This window comes from Motacilla alba, unplaced genomic scaffold (genome assembly GCF_015832195.1).
Source record: "Motacilla alba alba isolate MOTALB_02 unplaced genomic scaffold, Motacilla_alba_V1.0_pri HiC_scaffold_34, whole genome shotgun sequence".
Classification (NCBI taxonomy): domain Eukaryota; kingdom Metazoa; phylum Chordata; class Aves; order Passeriformes; family Motacillidae; genus Motacilla; species Motacilla alba.
This window is the reverse complement of record NW_024037436.1, coordinates 1544006-1560553: the sequence shown is the minus strand read 5'-3', so window position 1 is coordinate 1560553 and position 16548 is coordinate 1544006. Positions and strand designations below refer to the sequence as shown.

The 16548-nt window shown below is 54.6% G+C and overlaps 1 protein-coding gene across 1 annotated transcript in view; it reads left to right on the top strand.

Annotated features, from left to right (window-relative positions):
• Nucleotides 1–124: 124 nt before the first annotated feature.
• The window catches only part of SMARCA4 (SWI/SNF related, matrix associated, actin dependent regulator of chromatin, subfamily a, member 4), a 60694-nt gene continuing 44270 nt past the window's right edge, over nucleotides 125–16548 (top strand). The window contains 10 exon segments of the mRNA XM_038126331.1: nucleotides 125–336; nucleotides 2089–2221; nucleotides 4361–4735; nucleotides 6696–6794; nucleotides 7972–7990; nucleotides 7992–8213; nucleotides 9282–9408; nucleotides 13033–13206; nucleotides 14673–14846; nucleotides 16069–16236. Of these exon segments, the coding sequence (XP_037982259.1) occupies nucleotides 148–336; nucleotides 2089–2221; nucleotides 4361–4735; nucleotides 6696–6794; nucleotides 7972–7990; nucleotides 7992–8213; nucleotides 9282–9408; nucleotides 13033–13206; nucleotides 14673–14846; nucleotides 16069–16236 (1680 nt within the window). The 5' untranslated portion in view covers nucleotides 125–147.

Below are 16548 nucleotides of genomic sequence, written 5' to 3'. Positions count from 1 at the left end.
GCTCTCCCTCAGTCCCAGAATCATTAATCGTTAATAATCAATCATTAATCATTAATAATCAATCATTAATTGTTAATTAATAACTAATAATGATTAATTAACCCCCGTTCTCCGTTCCAGGTGCCCGTTCCTGCCCCCTGCTGTGACATGGCCACCCCGGAGCCCCCCCTGGGCGGGACCCCCCGGCCCGGCCCCTCCCCCGGGCCCGGCCCCTCCCCCGGCTCCATGCTGGGCCCCTCCCCCGGGCCCTCGCCCGGCTCGGGGCACTCGGGGCACTCGGGGCACGCGCTGCCCGCGCCCGGCTACGCGCCCGACGCCCTGCACCCCCTGCACAAGGTGAGTCGCCAGCGACGCAGCCCAGCATCCCAGAATCCCACAATTCCAGAATCCCAGGATTCCAGAATCCCAAAATTCCGCAATTCCAGAACCCAAAATCCCAGAATTCCACAATTCCAGAATCCCAGAACCCACAGTTCCAGAATCCCAGGATCCCAGAACCCAAAATCCCAGAATTCCACAATTCCAGAATCCCAGAACCCAAAATCCCAGAATTCCAGAATCCCACAATTCCAGAACCCAAAATCCCACAATTCCACAATTCCAGAATCCCAGAACCCACAGTTCCAGAATCCCAGGATCCCAGAACCCAAAATCCCAGAATTCCACAATTCCAGAATCCCAGAACCCAAAATCCCAGAACCCAAAATCCCAGAATTCCAGAATCCCAGAATTCCAGAATCCCAGGATTCCAGAATCCCAAAATTCCACAATTCCAGAACCCAAAATCCTACGTTTCCACAATTCCAGAATTCCAGAACCCACAGTTCCAGAATCCCAGGATCCCAGAACCCAAAATCCCAGAATTCCACAATTCCAGAATCCCAGAACCCAAAATCCCAGAATCCCAGGATCCCAGAACCCAAAATCCCAGAATTCCACAATTCCAGAATCCCAGAACCCAAAATCCCAGAATCCCAGAACCCAAAATTCCAGAATTCCAGAATCCCAGAACCCAAAATCCCACCATTCCACAATTCCAGAATCCCACAACCCAAAATTCTAGAATTTCAGACCCCAGAATCCCAGTACCCAGAATTCCAGAGTCCCAGAATTCCAGACCTCAAAATCCCAGAATCCCAGAATTCCAGACCCCACAATTCCAGAATCCCACAATTCCAGAATCCCAGAATCCCACAATTCCAGAGTCCCTCAGAATCCCACAATTCCAGAACCCTAAATCCCAGAATCCCAGAATCCTACAATTCCAGAACCCAAAATTCCAGAGTCCCACAATTCCAGACCCCACAATCCCACAATTCCAGACCTCAAAATCCCAGAATTCCAGAGCCCAAAATTCCAGAATCCCACAAGTCCAGACCTCAGAATTCCAGAATCCCACAATTCCGGACCCCTGAATACCAGAATTCCAGAACCCAGAATTCCAGAGTCGCAGAATTCCACAATCCCACAATTCCAGAATCCCAAAATTCCAGAACCCCAAAATTCCAGAATCCCACAAGTCCAGAACCCAAAATCCCAGAATCCCTCGATTCCAGACCTCAGAATCCCAGAATTCCAGACCTCAAAATCCCAGAATCCCATAATTCCAGAATCCCACAATTCCAGACCTCCAAATCCCAGAATCCCAGAATTCCAGACCCCAAAATTTCCTCAGGAATTCTCTGATTTTCCGGGATTTTTTGAGCCCAGAGCCGCTGGAATTTGGCATTTCTGGGAATAACAAAACGGGTTTTCCATTTCCCTGGGAATCCTGTGGGTCGGGAGCAGATTTCCCTCCAGGAATTCTCTGATTTTCCGGGATTTTTTGAGCCCAGAGCCGCTGGAATTTGGCATTTCTGGGAATAACAAAACGGGTTTTCCATTTCCCTGGGAATCCTGTGGGTCGGGATCAGATTTCCCTCCAGGAATTCTCTGATTTTCCGGGATTTTTTGAGCCCAGAGCCGCCGGAATTTGGCATTTCTGGGAATAACAAAACGGGTTTTCCATTTCCCTGGGAATCCTGTGGGTCGGGATCGGATTTTCCCGCAGGAATTCCCTGATTTTCCGGGATTTTTCCCCCCCTGCAGCCCCTGGACGCGATGCACGAGAAGGGAATGTCGGAGGATCCGCGCTACGGGCAGATGAAGGGAATGGGAATGCGCCCGGGGGGGCACGCGGGGATGGGGCCCCCCCCCAGCCCCATGGATCAGCATTCCCAAGGTTGGGATCGCGGGAAAGGGCGGGATGGTGTCCAAATCCTTGGAAATTCCTTGGATTTTGGGAGGTTTCCAGCATTCCCAAGGTTGGGATCACGGGAAAGGGCGGGATGGTGTCCAAATCCTGGATTTTGGGAGGTTTTCAGCATTCCCAAAATTGGGATCACGGGAAAGGGCGGGATGGTGCCCAAATCCTTGGAAATTCCTTGGATTTTGGGGGGTTTTCAGCATTCCCAACGTTGGGATCGTGGGAAGGGCGTGATGGTCTCCAAATCCTTGGAAATTCCTTGGATTTTGGGAGGTTTTCAGCATTCCCAAGGTTGGGATCATGGGAAGGGGCGGGATGGCGTCCAAATCCTTGGAAATTCCTTGGATTCTGGGAGGTTTTCAGCATTCCCAAAATTGGGATGGTAGGAAGTGGGGAATGGTGTCCAAATCCTTGGATGATCCTTGGGTTTTGGGAGGTTTCCAGCATTCCCAAGGTTGGGATCACGGGAAAGGGCGGGATGGTCTCCAAATCCTGGATTTTGGGAGGTTTTCAGCATTCCCAAGGTTGGGATCATGGGAAGGGGCGGGATGGCGTCCAAATCCTTGGAAATTCCTTGGATTTTGGGGGGTTTTCAGCATTCCCAACGTTGGGATCGTGGGAAGGGCGTGATGGTCTCCAAATCCTTGGAAATTCCTTGGATTTTGGGAGGTTTTCAGCATTCCCAAGGTTGGGATCATGGGAAGGGGCGGGATGGTGTCCAAATCCTTGGAAATTCCTTGGATTCTGGGAGATTTTCAGCATTCCCAAGGTTGGGATCGCGGGAAGGGTGGGATGGCGTCCAAATCCTTGGAAATTCCTTGGATTCTGGGAGGTTTTCAGCATTCCCAAAATTGGGATGGTAGGAAGTGGGGAATGGTGTCCAAATCCTTGGATGATCCTTGGGTTTTGGGAGGTTTCCAGCATTCCCAAGGTTGGGATCACGGGAAAGGGCGGGATGGTCTCCAAATCCTGGATTTTGGGAGGTTTTCAGCATTCCCAAAATTGGGATCGTGGGAAGGGCGGGATGGTCTCCAAATCCTTGGATAATCCTTGGATTCTGGGAGGTTTTCAGCATTCCCAAGGTTGGGATCATGGGAAAGGGTGGGATGGTCTCCAAATCCTTGGATAATCCTTGGATTCTGGGAGGTTTTCAGCATTCCCAAGGTTGGGATCGCGGGAAGGGTGGGATGGTGTCCAAATCCTTGGAAATTCCTTGGATTTTGGGAGGTTTCCAGCATTCCCAAAATTGGGATCACGGGAAAGGGTGGGATGGCGTCCAAATCCTTGGAAATTCCTTGGATTTTGGGGGGTTTTCAGCATTCCCAAGGTTGGGATCATGGGAAGGGGCGGGATGGCGTCCAAATCCTTGGAAATTCCTTGGATTCTGGGAGGTTTTCAGCATTCCCAAAATTGGGATGGTAGGAAGTGGGGAATGGTCTCCAAATCCTTGGAAATTCCTTGGATTTTGGGAGGTTTTCAGCATTCCCAAGGTTGGGATCATGGGAAGGGGCGGGATGGTGTCCAAATCCTTGGAAATTCCTTGGATTCTGGGAGATTTTCAGCATTCCCAAGGTTGGGATCGCGGGAAGGGTGGGATGGCGTCCAAATCCTTGGAAATTCCTTGGATTCTGGGAGGTTTTCAGCATTCCCAAAATTGGGATCGTGGGAAGAAAAAATGGGGGGGAAGAATGGAGAGTTTTGGAGTAGGATTTCCCATCCCAAATGCCTCAGGGATGGATTGGGAATGGGATTTTTCATTTCAAATGCCTCAGGGATGGATTCTCCAGCAGATTTCCCATCCCAAGCACCTCAGGGATGGATTCTCCAGCAGATTTCCCATCCCAAACGTTTCAGGGATGGATTGGGAATGGGATTTTTCATCCCAAACGCCTCAGGGATGGATTGGGAATGGGATTTTTCATTTCAAACACCTGAGGGATGGATTCTCCAGCAGATTTCCCATCCCAAGCACCTCAGGGATGGATTCTCCAGCAGATTCCCCATCCCTGTGTGCTTTAGTTTGGAAACCCTTCATTCCAACATCTCCCCATCCACAAACCCCTCATTTTTTTTCATTTCTTTTGTCATTTTGCCCCTCTCCTCTCCCCTCTCCAGGCTACCCGTCCCCTCTGGGCGGCTCCGAGCACGCCTCCAGCCCGGTGCCGTCCAACGGCCCCTCGGGCGGCTCCGCCGGCGGCTCCGGCGCGGCGCTGGACGGCTCCGGCTCCGACTCTCCGGCGCTGGGCCGGGGCCCGTCGCCGTTCAACGCCGCCCAGCTGCACCAGCTGCGGGCCCAAATCATGGCCTACAAGCTGCTGGCGCGAGGGCAGCCCCTTCCGGAGCATCTCCAGGTGGCCGTGCAGGGCAAGCGGCCGCTGCCGGGGATGCAGCCGCAGATTCCCGCTCTACCTCCGCCCGCCGGCGCCGCGCAGGGCCCGGGGCAAGCGCCCGGAGCGGGGCCGGCGCCGCCCGGCTATTCCAGACCTCACGGTGAGGAGGGGATGGGGGGGACTGGGGGGGGATGGGGAGGGGTCCTGGGGGATCCGAGGGGAGATCGGGATGGGGGATCCGAGGGGAGATCAGGATGGGGGGGACAGGGGTGGGATGGGGAGGGGTCCTGGGGGATCCGAGGGGAGATCGGGATGGGTTTTGGGGGATCCCAGGGGAGCTCGGGATGGGGGATCCCAGGGGAGCTCGGGATGGGGGGGACCGGGATGGGCTGGGGAGGGGTCCTGGGGGATCCGAGGGGAGATCGGGATGGGTTCTGGGGGATCCCAGGGGAGCTGGGGATGGGGGATCCCAGGGGAGCTCGGGATGGGGGGGACAGGGGTGGGATGGGGAGGGGTTCTGGGGGATCCGAGGGGAGCTCAGGATGGGGGGGACAGGGGTGGGATGGGGATGGGTTCTGGGGGATCCCAGGGGAGATCGGGATGGGTTTTGGGGGATCCCAGGGGAGCTGGGGATGGGGGATCCCAGGGGAGCTCGGGATGGGGGGGGACAGGGGTGGGATGGGGATGGGTTCTGGGGGGATCCCAGGGGAGCTGGGGATGGGGGGGAAAGGGGTGGGATGGGGATGGGTTCTGGGGGATCCGTGGGGAGATCAGGATGGGTTCTGGGGGATCCCAGGGGAGCTGGGGATGGGGGGGACCGGGATGGGCTGGGGAGGGGTCCTGGGGGATCCGAGGGGAGCTCGGGATGGGTTTTGGGGGATCCGAGGGGAGCTGGGGATGGGGGATCCCAGGGGAGCTCGGGATGGGGGGGACAGGGGTGAGATGGGGAGGGGTTCTGGGGGATCCGAGGGGAGCTCAGGATGGGGGGGACAGGGGTTGGATGGGGATGGGTTCTGGGGGATCCGAGGGGAGCTCGGGATGGGGGGGGACAGGGGTGGGATGGGGATGGGTTCTGGGGGATCCGTGGGGAGATCAGGATGGGTTCTGGGGGATCCCAGGGGAGCTGGGGATGGGTTCTGGGGAATCCAAGGGGAGCTGGGGATGGGGGGACCGGGATGGGCTGGGGAGGGGTCCTGGGGGATCCGAGGGGGGCTCGGGATGGGTTCTGGGGGATCCCAGGGGAGCTGGGGAGGGGTTCTGGGGGATCCTAGAGGAGCTGGGGGATCCAAGGGGAGCTGGGTTCTGGGGGATCCCAGGGGAGCTGGGGACGGGTTCTGGGGAACTCGGGATGGGTTCTGGGGGATCCGAGGGGAGCTGGGGATGGGTTCTGGGGGATCCCAGGGGAGCTGGGGATGGGTTCTGGGGAGCTCGGGATGGGTTCTGGGGGATCCCAGGGGAGCTGGGGATGGGGGATCCCAGGGGAGCTGGGGATGGGGGATCCCAGGGGAGCTGGGGATGGGTTCTGGGGAGCTCGGGATGGGTTCTGGGGGCTCCCAGGGGTTCTGGGGTATCCGAGAGGACCTCGGGAGGGGTTCTGGGGAGCTTGGGATGGGTTCTGGGGGATCCAAGAGGAGCTCAGGATGGGTTCTGGGGAGCTCGGGATGAGTTCTGGGGGATCTGAGGGGTTCTGGGGGATCCGAGGGGAGCTCGGGATGGGGGATCCCAGGGGAGCTGGGGAGGGGTTCTGGGGGATCCGAGGGGAGCTCGGGATGGGTTCTGGGGGATCCCAGGGGAGCTCGGGATGGGTTCTGGGGGATCCCAGGGGAGCTCGTGCTCGTTCTGTCCTGGGGTCTGTGGGGAGTTTGTCCCGTTCCATCCTGGGATCCGTGTCGAGCTCATCCCATTCCATCTCACCCTATCCCGGGAGATCCAGGGGCATTTTGTCCCGGGATATTCATGGATATCTATCCCAGTATCCCCCAGTTTGGGTTTCCTGCCCCTCTCCCCTCCGTGTCCTTGGAACATTCCAGAATTTGGGATTTCGGATCCATCCAGGAACCAACATCCTCACGGAAATTCCTTCTTTTTTCCCTGATTTTTTTATTTTTGGGAATTTCCAGGAATGGGAGGGCCCAACATGCCCCCTCCCGGCCCCTCAGGAGTTCCCCCCGGAATGCCGGGACAGCCCCCCGGGGGTCCCCCAAAACCCTGGCCGGAAGGTAAGCCCCGAATTTCACCGAATCCCCGCGAATTCACCCCAAATTCCCCAGCTCCGAGGGGGCGGCAACGGAAGGGAAATTCCAGCTCCAAACCTTGGAATTCCGGGAGCGGCTGGTTGGATTTGCAGGGATTCTGAGGCAGATATTTGGGATTTTATTTTTTTTTTAGGGACTTTGGAGTTTTTTGGGAATCGCGTTGAATTTTCTGGAGGTTTGGGGGAATTTGGGGCTGATTTCCAGGCAAATAATTTGATTTTTTTGGGGGATTTGGGGTTGATTTCCAGGTAACTTTTGTGGGAAATTGGGACAAATTTCCCCTTAAATTCTGCATTTCCTCCCCAACCTCATCCCCAACCCAATATTCAAATTTTTATCTAATTCACCTTAAAATAAATTGATTTTCTGGGAATTTGGGGCTGATTTCCAGGTAACTTTTGTGGGAAATTGGGACAAATTTCCCCCTAAATTCTGCATTTCCTCCCCAACCTCATTCCCAACCTGATCCTCCAATTTTTATGTAATTCACCTTAAAATAAATTGATTTTTTGGGGGATTTGGGGTCAATTTCCAGGGAGTTTTGTGGGAAATTGTGACAACTTTGCCCTTAAATTCTGCATTTACTCCCCAACCTCATTCCCAACCCGATACTCCAATTTTTGTGCAATTCACCTTAAAATAAATAGATTTTTTGGGGGATTTGGGGTCGATTTCCAGGTAACTTTTGTTGGAAATTGTGACAAATTTCCCCTTAAATTCCGCAACCTCATCCCCAACCCGATATCCCAATTTTTATCTAATTCACCTTAAAATAAATTGATTTTTGGGGGGGATTTGGGGTCGATTTCCAGGTAACTTTTGTGGGAAATTGGGACAAATTTCCCCTTAAATTCCTCAATCTCATTCCAAGTCAGATATTCAAATTTTTGTATAATTCTCCTTAATTCTTGACCAAATAAATTGATTTTTGGGGGATTTGGGGTCGATTTCCAGGTAACTTTTGTGGGAAATTGGGACAAATTTCCCCTTAAATCCTACAACCTCATCCCCAACCCAATAATTCCAATTTTTCTCTAATTCCCCTCCATTCCTCCCCGAACAATTCCATTTTTTCCTGGAATTCTCCCCCCAAATCCCCATTTCCCCTCTTCCCAACCCCCCGATCTCATCCCCCCCTCAGGTCCTCTCTCCGCGGCCGCTCCCGGCGGCGCCCCCCCAGAAGCTTCTGCCTCCTCCTCCCGCCGGCCGCCCGTCCCCGGTGCCCCCGGCCGTGCCGCCGGCGTCCCCCGGCCCCCCTCCGCCCTCGCCGGGGCAGCCGGCGCCGCCGGCGCTGCCCGCGCACCCCAAGCAGAACCGGATCACGCCCATCCAGAAACCGCGCGGCCTCGACCCCGTGGAGATCCTGCAGGAGCGCGAGTACAGGTACGGCCGTGCCGGGGCCCTTCCGGAACTTTCCGCCTCCTCCCCGGGCCCTTCTGGAACTTTCCCGAGACCCTTCCGGAACTTTCCGCCTCCTCCCAGGGCCCTTCTAGAACTTTCTACCTCCTCCTGAAGCCATTCCAGAACTTTCCGCCTCCTCCTGAAGCCATTCCAGAACTTTCCGCCTCCTCGCAAGGCCCTTCTGGAACTTTCCACCTCCTCCCCAGGCCCTTCCAGAACTTTCCACCTCCTTCCGGAACATTCCGCCTCCTCCCGAGGCCCTTCCGGAACTTTCCCGAGGCCCTTCTGGAACTTTCCACCTCCTCCCCAGGCCCTTCAGGAACTTTCCGCCTCCTCCCGAGACCCTTCCAGAACTTTCCGCCTCTTCCCCAGGCCCTTCTAGAACTTTCCGCCTCCTCCCCAGGCCCTTCTGGAACTTCCCTGAGGCCCTTCCGGAACTTTCCGCTTCCTCCTCGGCGCTGTTTCTCTCTTTCCTCCCCGTTGCTCTTTTTCTCTCCCTTTCTTCTCTTTCCTTTCTGCTTTTCTTCCTTCCCACCCTTCTCTTTTTTCTTCTTTTTCCCCTCTTTTTTCTCCTTTTTTCTCCCTTTTCCTCCATTTTTCTCCTTTTTTTCCTCCTTTTTTTCTCATTTTTTTCTCCTTTTTTTTCCTTTTTCCTCCTTTTTCCTCCCTTTTCCTCCCTTTTTTCTCCTTTTATCTCCTTTTTTTCTCCCTTTTCCTCCCTTTTCCTCCCTTTTTTCTCCTTTTATCTCCTTTTTTTCTCCCTTTTCCTCCATTTTCCTCCATTTTCCTCCATTTTTTCTCCCTTTTTTCTTCTTTTTTCTCCTTTTTTCCTCCCTTTTTCACCTTTTTTTCTCCCTTTTTCCTCCTTTCTTTTCTCCTTTTCTTTTCCTTCTTCCTCTTCCTTCCTCCTCCTCTCCTTCTCTTCCTTCACACCCTTCTCCTTCCCATCCTTTTTCCCTCCTTCCTCTTCCTCCCGCGCTCATCCCATCGGGAATTAGGTCGGGAACGATCAGAACTCATCCCAAAATCCCTCCTCCTCCTCCTCGCCAGGCTCCAGGCGCGCATCGCCCACCGCATCCAGGAGCTGGAGAACCTGCCCGGCTCCTTGGCCGGAGACCTGAGGACCAAAGCCACCATCGAGCTCAAGGCGCTGCGGCTGCTCAACTTCCAGCGCCAGGTGAGCGGCGCTCGGGAGCGGCAACGCCGTGCCGGCGGCTCCCGAAAAATCCAGGATTTGGGAGCGGCAACGCCGTGCCGGCGGCTCCCGAAAAATCCAGGATTTGGGAGGAGGAACCTTGTGGTGGTGGCTCCCGAAAAATCCAGGATTTGGGAGCGGGAACGCCGTGCCGGCGGCTCCCGAAAAATCCAGGATTTGGGAGGAGGAACCTTGTGGTGGTGGCTCCCGAAAAATCCAGGATTTGGGAGCGGGAACGCCGTGCCGGCGGCTCCCGAAAAATCCAGGATTTGGGAGCGGCAACGCCGTGCCGGTGGCTCCGGAAAAATCCAGGATTTGGGAGTGGGAACCTTGTGGTGGTGGCTCTCAAAAGAACCAAAGTTTGGGAGGAGGAACGTTGTGGTGGCTCCCAAAGAACCAAAGTTTGGGAGGAGGAACGTTGTGGTGGCTCCCAAAACCACCAGGGCTTGGGAGCAGGAATGCTGTGGTGGCTCCCAAAACCACCAGGGCTTTGGGAGCAGGAATGCTGTGGTGGCTCCCAAAAAATCCTGGGGTTTGGGAGCGGGAACGCCGTGCTGGTGGCTCCCGGTGGCTCCCCAAAAATCCTGGGGTTTGGGAAGAGGAACGCTGTGGTGGCTCCAAAAAAAACCAAGGTTTGGGAGGAGGAACGCTGTGATAGCTCCCAAAAAGTTCTGGGATTTGGGAGCAGGAACGCTGTGGTGGCTCCCAAAAGAATCAAGGTTTGGAAGTGGGAACTTTGTGGTGGCTCCCAAAACCACCAGGATTTGGGAGCACGAACGCTGTGGTGGTGGCTCCCAAAAAGTCCTGGGATTTGGGAGCAGGAACGTTGTGGTGGTTCCCAAAACCACCTGGATTTGGGAGCATGAGCACTGTTGTGGTGGCTCCCAAAAAGTCCTGGGATTTGGGAGGAGGAACGCTGTGGTGGCTCCCAAAAAGTCCTGGGATTTGGGAGCAGGAACGTTGTGGTGGCTCCCAAAACCACCAGGATTTAGGATCACGAACATTGTGGTGGTTCCCAAAACCACCAGGATTTGGGAGCAGGAACATTGTGGTGTCTCCTAAAAAACAAGATTAGGAGCAGGAACGTTGTGGTGGTTCCAAAAGAACCAGGATTTGGGAGCAGGAACCTTGTGGTGGCTCCCAAAACCACCAGGATTTGGGATCACCAACATTGTGGTGGCTCCCCAAAAATCCTGGGATTTGGGAGCAGGAACGTTGTGGTGGTGGCTCCCCAAAAATCCTGGGGTTTGGGAGGAGGAAGGTTGTGGTGGTGGCTCCCAAAAAATCCTGGGATCTGGGAGGAGGAACGCTGTGGTGGCTCCCAAAACCACCAGGATTTGGAAGCAGGAACGCTGTGGTGTCTCCTAAAAAACAAGATTAGGAGGAGGAACGCTGTGGTGGCTCCCAAAAAATCCAGGATTTGGGATTAGGAATGCTGTGGTGGTGGCTCCCAAAACCACCAGGATTTGGGATCACCAACGTTGTGGTGGCTCCCAAAACCACCAGGATTTGGGAGCAGGAACCTTGTGGTGGTGGCTCCCAAAAGAACCAGGATTTGGGAGCAGGAACGTTGTGGTGGCTCCAAAAAAAACCAAGGTTTGGGAGCAGGAACGTGTGGTGGCTCCCAAAACCACCAGGATTTGGGATCACGAGCATTGTGGTGGCTCCCAAAACCACCAGGATTTGGGAGTAGGAACGTGGTGGTGGCTCCCAAAAAATCCAGGATTTGGGAGGAGGAACCTTGTGGTGGTGGCCCAAAAAGTCCTGGGATTTGGGAGCAGGAACGTTGTGGTGGTGGCCCCCAAAAAAACATAGTTTGGGAGGAGGAATGTTGTGGTTGTGGCTCTCAAAAAAACCAAGGTTTGGGAGCAGGAACATTGTGGTGGCTCCTGAAAAACAGGATTAGGAGCAGGAACGTTGTGGTGGCTCCAAAAAAAACCAAGGTTTGGGAGGAGGAACGTTGTGGTGGCTCCCAAAACCACCAGGATTTGGGATCACCAACGTTGTGGTGGCTCCCAAAACCACCAGGATTTGGGATCACCAACGTTGTGGTGGCTCCCAAAACCATCAGGATTTGGGAGCAGGAACGTGGTGGTGGCTCCCAAAACCACCAGGATTTGGGAGCAGGAACGTTGTGGTGGTGGCTCCCAAAACCACCAGGATTTGGGAGCAGGAACGTTGTGGTGGCTCCTAAAAAACAAGATTAGGAGGAGGAACGTTGTGGTGGCTCCAAAAAAAACCAAGGTTTGGGAGCAGGAACGTTGTGGTGGCTCCCAAAACCACCAGGATTTGGGATCACGAGCATTGTGGTGGCTCCCAAAACCACCAGGATTTGGGAGTAGGAACGTGGTGGTGGCTCCCAAAAAATCCAGGATTTGGGAGGAGGAACGTTGTGGTGGCTCCCAAAACGACCAGGATTTGGGAGGAGGAACCTTGTGGTGGTGGCCCAAAAAGTCCTGGGATTTGGGAGCAGGAACGTTGTGGTGGTGGCCCCCAAAAAAACATAGTTTGGGAGGAGGAATGTTGTGGTGGTGGCTCTCAAAAAAACCAAGGTTTGGGAGCAGGAACATTGTGGTGGCTCCTGAAAAACAGGATTAGGAGCAGGAACGTTGTGGTGGCTCCAAAAAAAACCAAGGTTTGGGAGGAGGAACGTTGTGGTGGCTCCCAAAACCACCAGGATTTGGGATCACCAACATTGTGGTGGCTCCCCAAAAATCCTGGGATTTGGGAGCAGGAACGTTGTGGTGGTGGCTCCCCAAAAATCCTGGGGTTTGGGAGGAGGAAGGTTGTGGTGGTGGCTCCCAAAAAATCCTGGGATCTGGGAGGAGGAACGCTGTGGTGGCTCCCAAAACCACCAGGATTTGGGAGCAGGAACATTGTGGTGTCTCCTAAAAAACAAGATTAGGAGGAGGAACGCTGTGGTGGCTGCCAAAAAATCCAGGATTTGGGATTAGGAATGCTGTGGTGGTGGCTCCCAAAACCACCAGGATTTGGGATCACCAACGTTGTGGTGGCTCCCAAAACCACCAGGATTTGGGAGCAGGAACCTTGTGGTGGTGGCTCCCAAAAGAACCAGGATTTGGGAGCAGGAACGTTGTGGTGGCTCCTAAAAAACCAAGGTTTGGGAGCAGGAACGTGTGGTGGCTCCCAAAACCACCAGGATTTGGGATCACGAGCATTGTGGTGGCTCCCAAAACCACCAGGATTTGGGAGTAGGAACGTGGTGGTGGCTCCCAAAAAATCCAGGATTTGGGAGGAGGAACGTTGTGGTGGCTCCCAAACCACCAGGATTTGGGAGGAGGAACCTTGTGGTGGTGGCCCAAAAAGTCCTGGGATTTGGGAGCAGGAACGTTGTGGTGGTGGCCCCCAAAAAAACATAGTTTGGGTGGAGGAATGTTGTGGTTGTGGCTCTCAAAAAAACCAAGGTTTGGGACCAGGTACATTGTGGTGGCTCCTGAAAAACAGGATTAGGAGCAGGAACGTTGTGGTGGCTCCAAAAAAAACCAAGGTTTGGGAGGAGGAACGTTGTGGTGGCTCCCAAAACCACCAGGATTTGGGATCACCAACATCGTGGTGCCTCCAAAAACCCCTTTTTCGGGATCACAGCTGCGGCAGGAGGTGGTGGTGTGCATGCGGCGCGACACGGCGCTGGAGACGGCGCTCAACGCCAAGGCCTACAAGCGCAGCAAGCGGCAGTCGCTGCGCGAGGCGCGCATCACGGAGAAGCTGGAGAAGCAGCAGAAGATCGAGCAGGAGAGGAAGCGCCGCCAGAAGCACCAGGTGGGCGCTCCGCCGGGATTCCGGGGAATTCCGGGGATTTCCAGGGAATCGCCTGGCTTGGGGGTTGGCTCTGGGGGGTGGCGGTGGCCAGAGGTTCGGTGGTGGCTGTTGGGGACACTCAGTTGGCCTTGGGACAACTTGATGGCTGTTGGGACTCTCTGATGGTCATTGGGACCCTCTGCTGACCATTGGGACCCTCCAAGTGACCATTGGGACACTCTACTGACCATTGGGACACTCTGCTGACCATTGGGACCCTCCAAGTGACCATTGGGACACTCTACTGACCATTGGGACCCTCTACTGACCATTGGGACACTCTACTGACCATTGGGACACTCTGCTGACCATTGGGACACTCTACTGACCATTGGGACCCTCCAAGTGACCATTGGGACCCTCTACTGACCATTGGGACACTCTGCTGACCATTGGGACACTCTACTGACCATTGGGACCCTCCAAGTGACCATTGGGACACTCTACTGACCATTGGGACACTCTACTGACCATCGGGACCCTCTGCTGAGCATCAGGACCCTCCAGTGACCATTGGGACCCTCCAAGTGACCATTAGGACACTCCACTGACCATTAGAACCTTTTGCTGACCATCAGGACCCTCCGCTGACCATTAGAACCCCCTACTGACCATCGGGACCCTCTGCTGACCATCAGGACCCTCCACTGACCATTAGAACCCCCTACTGACCACTAGAACCCTCTACTGACCATCAGGACCCTCTGCTGACCATTAGGACCTTTTACTGACCATTAGGACCCTCCACTGACCATTAGAACCCCCTTCTGACCATCAGGACCCTCTGCTGACCACTAGAACCCTCCACTGACCATTAGAACCCCCTACTGACCGTTAGGACCCTCTACTGACCATTAGGACCCTCCACTGACCATTAGAACCCCCTGCTGACCATCAGGACCCTCTGCTGACCATCGTGACCCTCTGCTGACCATTGGGACCCTCTGCTGACCATTAGGACCCTCCACTGACCATCAGGACCCTCTGGTGACCATCAGGACCCTCCGCTGACCATCAGGACCCTCCACTGACCATTAGAACCCCCTACTGACCACTAGAACCCGCTACTGACCATCAGGACCCTCTGGTGACCATCAGGACTCTCTGATGACCATCAGGACCCTCCACTGACCACTAGAACCCTCCACTGACCATCAGGACCCTCTACTGACCACTAGAACCCTCCACTGACCATCAGGACCCTCCACTGACCATTAGAACCCTCTGGTGACCATCAGGACCCTCTGGTGACCATCAGGACCCTCCACTGACCATTAGAACCCTCTGGTGACCATCAGGACCCTCTGGTGACCATCAGGACCCTCCAATTCCCATCTCCCTCTTCCAAACCCCTCCAACCGTTCCCCCGTTCCGCCTTGCCGCGCCGTCCCCGCCTCGGCGTGACCTCGGTGTCCCCGTCCCCGCAGGAGTACCTCAACAGCATCCTGCAGCACGCCAAGGACTTCAAGGAGTACCACCGGAGCGTCAGCGGAAAGATCCAGAAGCTGACCAAGGCGGTGGCCACCTACCACGCCAACACCGAGCGCGAGCAGAAGAAGGAGAACGAGCGCATCGAGAAGGAGCGCATGCGGCGGCTCATGGTGAGGGACACGGGGACGGGGGACGGGGTGCTGAGGATGAGGCTGAGGATGAGGATGAGGATGATGATGAGGATGAGGAGGTTGAGGATGATGCTGAGGATGAGGATGATGATGAGGATGATGATGCGGTTGAGGTTGAGGATGATGATGATGATGATGATGATGATGATGATGATGATGAAGGAGCTGTTTTCCCCCAGGCAGGCTGAGGATGGGGATGATGATGATGATCATGATGATGATGAGGCTGATGATGATGATGATGATTCGGTTGCGGATGCGGTTGAGGAGGTTGATGATGATGATGATGATGATGATGCAGTTGAGGATGAGCATGATGCTGAGGCTGATGATGATGCTGAGGCTGATGATGATGATGAGGCTGAGGCTGATGATGATGGGGATGATGATGCTGAGGCTGATGATGATGATGATGAGGCTGAGGCTGATGATGATGCTGATGATGATGCTGAGGCTGATGATGATGATGATGATGATGAAGGAGCTGTTTTCCCCCGGGCAGGCTGAGGATGGGGATGATGATGATGATCATGATGATGATGATGATGATGCGGTTGAGGATGCGGTTGAGGAGGATGGTGATGATGATGATGAGGATGATGATGATGATGATGATGATGATGCAGTTGAGGATGAGCATGATGCTGAGGCTGATGATGATGCTGAGGCTGATGATGATGATGATGAGGCTGAGGCTGATGATGATGGGGATGATGATGATGCTGATGATGATGCTGAGGCTGATGATGATGATGATGATGATGATGCATTTGAGGATGAGCATGATGCTGAGGCTGATGATGATGATGCTGATGCTGATGCTGATGAAGGAGCTGTTTTCCCCCGGACAGGCTGAGGATGGGGATGATGATGATGATGATGATGATGCTGAGGCTGCTGCTGATGATGATGATGATGCTGAGGCTGATGATGATGATGATGATGAGGCTGATGATGATGATGATGAGGCTGCTGCTGCTGCTGATGATGATGATGCTGAGGCTGATGATGATGATGATGATGCTGAGGCTGATGATGATGATGCTGAGGCTGATGATGATGATGATGATGATGAGGCTGATGATGATGATGATGATGCTGAGGCTGATGATGATGATGATGATGCTGAGGCTGATGATGATGATGATGATGCTGAGGCTGATGATGCTGATGCTGATGATGGAGCTGTTTCCCCGGGCAGGCTGAGGATGAGGAAGGCTACCGCAAGCTCATCGACCAGAAGAAGGACAAGCGCCTGGCCTACCTGCTGCAGCAGACCGACGAGTACGTGGCCAACCTGACCGAGCTGGTGCGGCAGCACAAGGCGGCCCAGGTGGCCAAGGAGAAGAAGAAGAAGAAGAAGAAGAAGGTGGGACCGGGGACCGGGAGGGCGTCCGGAGGCGGCTCCGGGGCTGGGCTGCCCGGGCTGACTTCATCTCCTTCCTCCTCCTCCTCCTCTTCCTCGTTTCTCTTTTTGCTCCCCTTTTTGTTTTCTATTCTCTTTTCTCCTTCCTCTTCGTCTTCCTCCTTCCTCTTCCTCTTCTCTTTCCTCTTCCTCTTCCTCTTCCTCTTCTTTTCTCCTTCTCCTCTTCCTCTTCTTCCTCTTCTTCCTCTTCTTCCTCATCTTCTTTTCCTTCCTCTTCCTCCTCTCCTTCCTCTTCCTCTTCCTCTTCATCTTCCA